The 6,000-nt window shown below is 52.5% G+C and overlaps 1 protein-coding gene across 1 annotated transcript in view; it reads left to right on the top strand.

Moving 5' to 3' along the window:
- The first annotated feature begins 979 nt into the window (after window positions 1-979).
- The window catches only part of Mb21d2 (Mab-21 domain containing 2), a 109,542-nt gene continuing 104,521 nt past the window's right edge, over window positions 980-6,000 (top strand). Inside the window, exon 1 of the mRNA XM_036204001.1 lies at window positions 980-1,730. Within this exon, the coding sequence (XP_036059894.1) occupies window positions 1,520-1,730 (211 nt within the window). The 5' untranslated portion in view covers window positions 980-1,519. The remainder of the gene's footprint in view (window positions 1,731-6,000) is intronic.

Below are 6,000 nucleotides of genomic sequence, written 5' to 3'. Positions count from 1 at the left end.
TCATTCCTTATACTAAGTGCTGGTCAGCCAGTATTATCTCCGTAATTCTTAAAGCAGCCTATGGCGATGTAATTATTATTATCCTATTTCACATGGGGAAGTACAGCAGAGCCTGGACCTCCTTTCCAGGTCTTACAAGATAATGGCGTTTTCAGCGATGAGAACTCAGGTAGGGGAATGAAAAGGACCTGACGGGGGATCACAGGGACGGAATGGACACAAGAGGAACAGTTCACCTTTGTTTCTAGGAGTCAACAGGCCTCCTTAGTGTGTGAATCACATAAACACTAAAACCACATCTGCCATCCTGTCTAGAGGACTAGGACTGGACTGCACCAGCCTTGTCGTGACAGCCCTAAGTTCCAGTGGGGCGTAGGGTGGGGGCGCAAGTCCTCTGGCTGATCCCTGTCCACCCACATCCAGTCATTCCGGTCTGGCTAACAGAGAGTGCTCAAATTGTATTAGTGGAATGGGAGAGTTTCTCCCTTTCCAATCTTCAGTGTACCCTGGGGCAATTCAATGTTTTCCCTCCTCCACGCCCGCATTTGGATCCCTATCTATATGCTAGGGCAGGTTGGCTCTCATTAAGGCACTGTATATTAAGTTGAATGAGTTGTTATCCAGGAAAACTAATTACCTAGGGCAAAGGTAAAGATACCTGAATGGTTAATTGGAAGTGTCTATCCGCGGCGGGATAGGCACCCCTTTTTGATTTGTTAATTTTATCATTCTTGGCAATTTAAGGAGAAAAAGGACAGAAGATACATTTCATATTTCCCCACCAGCTAAAGGTATTAAAGTTCGTGGGATGGAGACTAGAAACGCGCCCACAGAGACGTTCTCGCCCGGGACACCGCCCTAAGATCCGAGTAGGAAGACTCCTTTCTCCTTGGATGAGCTGGGCAAGCCCTGCCCCTAAAGGGGGTGGTGGTGGAGGTGGAGAAAGAAAGCGTCCACACCACGCGCGTCAGCCGGAGTCCAGACTGCTAAGTGATCCGGGCGCGCGAACCTCGGTCATTTATTTATTTAATTTATTTTTTTTTCCGCTTCCCACCGGGTGCGCTGTCCCTTTAAGTGGGAATGCTGGTGCTGGCTCCGTAACACCGGAGCCGGCAGCTTGTTGATTTCGGGCGCTGGTGAATTTCACATTGTTTCCACTTCACTTTCCTTGCCCCGGGGGAGGCTCGGCTCGGCTCTTCGGCCGCCGCCACCGCCACCGCCGCCGTTACCAAGCACGGCGGCTCGGGGAGGGTAGGGGCCCGCAGCGGTGCAGCGGTGCAGCGGTGCAGCGGGCGGGGACCGGAGGACCGGCTGCCGGGGCCACACGCGCACCTCGCCGCAGTCGGGCTCCTCCCGCGAAGGAGCGCGGCCGCCCGGAGCGCAGCGCGGCGCCGGGGCCCGCCCAGAAGCTAGCCCGCCCACGGGCCGGGCTGCCCAGCCGCGCCGGGAGGCCGGGGCGGGGTGGGGGGCGGGGGTGGGTGCCGCGGCTGCCGCGGAGCCGCCGCTCGGCGCGTTTTGCATGAAGATGGCGGCTCCCACCGCCAGCAAGGCAGCCTCCCTGGGCTGCAACAACAAGCCTGCCTTCCCGGAGCTGGATTTCAGGTCTGGAGCCCGGGTGGAGGAACTGAACAAACTCATCCAGGAATTCACCAGGCACGACCAGCGGGAATACGATGACCAGAGAGCGCTGGAGATCCACACGGCCAAGGATTTCATCTTTTCCATGCTGGGTAAGGAGAGGGAGGGAGGGTTGTGGAGGGGGGGGGGGGGGGGGATGTGTGACTGTGCGTGTGTGCGCGCCGGTGTGATGGAGCCGGTGAAGAGCCCTGGTCCCCGCCCCGGCTCTTGCCCCGGGGTGTCACCCCTTGGCTCCGCGAGGTTCCCTTTCCTTTCCACCGCCAGCCCCCGCCGCCCCCTCGGCTCCTGCCTGCGCTCGGCGCGGGGTGCCCCACTCCTTCCCGATCGCCCGCTCTTTTGTTGGTTCCTCGACCGCGGGGCCGGCGGGCAGGTGAGGCGGCGGCAGCGGGAGACACCTCCTGGCTGGAGGAACCCCGAAACAGTGCGGGCCAGGTGACACCAGGTCCCTTGTAAGCCCGGGCGGGCGGCCCTAGCAGCGTGCGGAGGCCGACCCGCGCCGGAGCGACAAGTTGCTTCTGTCGTGGTTGCGGCGCGGCGCTATCACGCTGAGCCCCGGGTGGCCAAACTTGTTGGGTGTTGGCAGAGTAACCCGCGGAAGTAGTCCGGGCGCCCGGAGTTGCCGCAACTTTGATTTGCAAATCGACTTCCCTTTGAAGGGGTCGGAAGCATTTCCGGTGCTTCTCCGGGTTGTTGCTGGGCTTCGAATTCCTAATTCCTTGCTCGAAAATGACCCGGCTCAGAACTCAGGCCGCGGAGGAGCGCTGCCCCCCTAGTCTTTGTGTATTGTCCTAGTGCTGGCCAGGGGGTGCACAGAGTTTCCCACTCCGAGCAGCCCTGCGTTAGAAAATGTATCCCCCACGGTATCTCCCAGTCCCACACCTACCGGCCCTGAAAGGTAAAGAAAATTAATGGGTTCCGGGGATCCAACTCGATCCCTGGCGTCCTGCGGTGAGATTATTGCTTCTGAGTTGTAGAATGAGCATCCGCTGCTGGGAGCAGCGAGTGTAGCGCTGTCATGCAGCAGTGGTGGCCCCGTGGTTTACATTCAGCAGGACTGGACTGGAGGAGCCGTGCTTTACCAAACGTTTCCACAGTCAGTTTTTCAGATACTGGTAAATGGGATTGGTAAAGAAGGCCTTTTGGCTGCAGGACAAAGTCTTTGCATTCTCTTGGGATCTAATGAGACTGCAGCCGGTCACTGTTGCTTTTTCTTCCCCGAGATACCTTACTGCCAGGCTTCAGATTTTCTTCTTCTTAGCCCAAGTCGAAGAGATACAGAGTGAATGTGATCCACCGGCACTATGAAGAATTAGACAAGTTGGATGGGCCAAATGTTAAACATGGGACTGTGTTTTCCTTTTGCTGCTCACCCCACAAGTGTATTCTAGGTATTTTAGGTGCTGAGTGGGGTTGAAGAGATCTTTATTGTGATGTTGACAATTCGACTATTTAAGTGAATTATTATTTCAATGCACAGTCAGCTTTCAGAAAGGAGGTGAGAGCCTTTACAATGCCCCACTGGCATCTCAAAACCAAACCAGTGATTGACAGGGGGACCGGAGGTGGGGGTGGGGTGGGGAGGTGGGAGTGAAGTGGGGGAGGTGGGATGCCCAGAAAGCTCAGGGCAGTTACTTAAGTTGCTTAACCATGGCCTTTGTCTTTGGCATAACTGACCCGCCACCTGTCATTACAGCACCCCTGCCCCCTTTCCCTAGGGGTCGGGAAGAGGGAGGTGATGAGGTGGGTAAGTTTAAATGCCCGGCACAGTTGGACCGTCTGCATGTTCCTCCACCTGACACAAGGAATTAGTAAGGGCTGAAGCCTCATACAAAGGGTAAACTATTCCAGGGTGCATGATTTATGCACGTGTTTAATGTCACCAGTGGCCTCGTGCTGACAGGTAAACAAGCTGGCTCCTCTTCCTTTTCAGTCAGTTGTGACCTTGGAAGGGATGCTTTCTTCCCTCTGGGACTCTGGCATTTCCACCTGCAGGAGAGAGAATTCAGGAGTGCCATCTAAGCCCCTTGGCCCTCTGGATACTACCAGGCAGATGGTGACGGGAGCTTGCCTGTGTGTGGTGCTGCATGCATTTTCCAATCCCTTGGTTCCCTTCATGAGGGGCTGACTGCTGTAGACAGGTTTGGCCACAGCAAGGGTCCCCGTGTGGACTCACTTTTTCTAAAGCACGTTTTTCACTTGGCCTTCTCTTTCTGTACACTTTATTTCACTCGCTGTGTCCTAGAGTCTTTCGTGAAGATGCGGATGAGGTGTCTGAATGACCCCCAGCTTGTTAAGGTGTTGCTTGGGTGGCCACAGGCCTTCATTTCAGGGAGTTGTCGGGGGTTCAGTTCTCTTGGCTCTGATCTTTCTCTGCCTGAGCTGCACCCGAGGATTGTCAGCAGCTTAAAAAAAAATGTGATCCTCTCACTCAGGATGAAATGGCAAAGGCATTTGTCTAAAGCTCTTTAGCAGAAATATGGGCAATGTTTCCTCTGTACCAGGCAGTGGGGGGCCCTGGATGATGGCCAGGCCAGCCCCTATCTGTTACAAGGTTGTTATTTGGACTCAGGTCCCAAGAGCTTCTGTCTTTCCATTTTGCCTAGTTGGAGGGAATTTTCTGCAAATGAGTGAGAGACATGAGAGACGTAGACAGCTGCAATCAGTGATTGACTCTTCAGCACCAGGGCACCCACTATCCTGTCAAAGCAGGGATCTACACCCTGCTCTGTCACCCACTGAGGGTGGGGGTGGGCCATGGGAGACTCTGAAATCTGTTCTTTGTGCAGACATTCCAGTTCCTTCGGAGGCAGGTGTTAGCGGGAATCATCAAGAATGACTTCTGTTCCTCTACACCTTGTTCTATTTGGAGAGTGATTGCTGTTGTTATCTAGGTAATATTTGAGAGCCCGGACTGTGGGAGAGGGTTGGCAGTGCATAATAAATGCCATTTATCAAAATTCAGAGAAATTGCCAGAGTTCATTAATGTTTTAATAATATTTGGTATTTGCATTCCGTCTCTGCTGAGTCTTTTGTTATCTTCATCCCCTAGTGAGGTTGGATGGAGACCCGTGGTGTCTCTCTGGAAGGTATGTGCAAGGGAGGTCGTGCCAGAGATGGAGAAGGCAGCAGGACGCGGGTAGTCACCAGTGGACAAGGGTTTGGTGTCATGGCCTCGTCAGGAGAGTAGCTCTCATTGGCTGACCAGACCTTCTCAGGGCAGGAGCTCCTCCTGAGCAGGGACCTGGTTCCCATTTCACAGGGGAAGGTGCTAACAATTAGTAGGATAAAGAAACAAAGATGAGTGGCTAGGAAATGATAGTGACTGAAGACGCCTTCCTCTCCTACTTGAGTCCATTAAAAATAGAAGCATGAGATTGAGGGAGGAGGGCTTGCCTTTTGCGAAAATCTCTTGTTTCAGGGTTTTGCTTCTGTTTCGAGCTGAGAGTCTTCACATAACGCAAAGCAGCCTCTGCAAGTGATTGCCGAAGCACTCCCGAGTTCAAGTGTTTTATTCTGTGACACGATCACCTATTTGAATTCTTGATTGGGAAAATCACAGAGAAGTCATCATTCGAGCTGTAGGCCCAGCCCCACTCTGCTGTTTACTTACTGTGTGGTCTTTGTTTTTTATGATCTCTTGTACATGGATAAGACTGGTGCATCCTTGCTGCATGATATCTGCGGGTAAAATTATTTCACTAACTGGGAAAGAAGCAGACATGATTTTATTATTTAATTGAAGAATAAATAATAGTATTAGAAAACACAGTGAATTTCGGCTGGGATGACTTCCCACAGCTTCTCTTCAGAAAGAACTATGGGAGTACAGTTTGCAGAAACCCCAAGGATATAGGCTGTGGCCGAAGGGAGCATGGTTAATCCCAGCACTCACTTATATTTGTCAAGCATGTTGTGCGTACCTGCTATGAAGTTAGTTCCTCTGCCTAGATCTGTGAGCTCCTATAATCCGACAACCTTAAGGACGTGTCCCATCCATCTGTTGGGAAGATGAAGCAGATGCCATCTTAAAGATGGAGCACAGAGGTGCAAAGAGGTCAAGTTCTTATAACAGGATCACATAGAGCTTGAGTTCAAAGCAGCTGCTGTTTGCTGATCTGTTAGACCCTGGTGTCCCTGATGCAAAAACTTCCATCACTTTTCACCGTTTGCTCAGACAACTGGAAGGACCTGTATCACCCTGGGGAATGTTCCACTTACTAGCCTACTCTGCCTGTAAGGGCAGGGGTGATTCTCTTTCCCCATTGCTTGCTATCTGTTTTTTTTCACCGTAAAACAAAACAAAACAAAAACCCTAAAATAGTTACTCTTTGCTTTAGCAGGAATCTGAGATTAAAATAGGG

Source organism: Onychomys torridus, chromosome 12 (assembly GCF_903995425.1).
Source record: "Onychomys torridus chromosome 12, mOncTor1.1, whole genome shotgun sequence".
Classification (NCBI taxonomy): Eukaryota; Metazoa; Chordata; class Mammalia; order Rodentia; family Cricetidae; genus Onychomys; species Onychomys torridus.
Note: the sequence above shows the minus strand (reverse complement) of the source record. Positions and strands in the feature narration are given on the sequence as shown.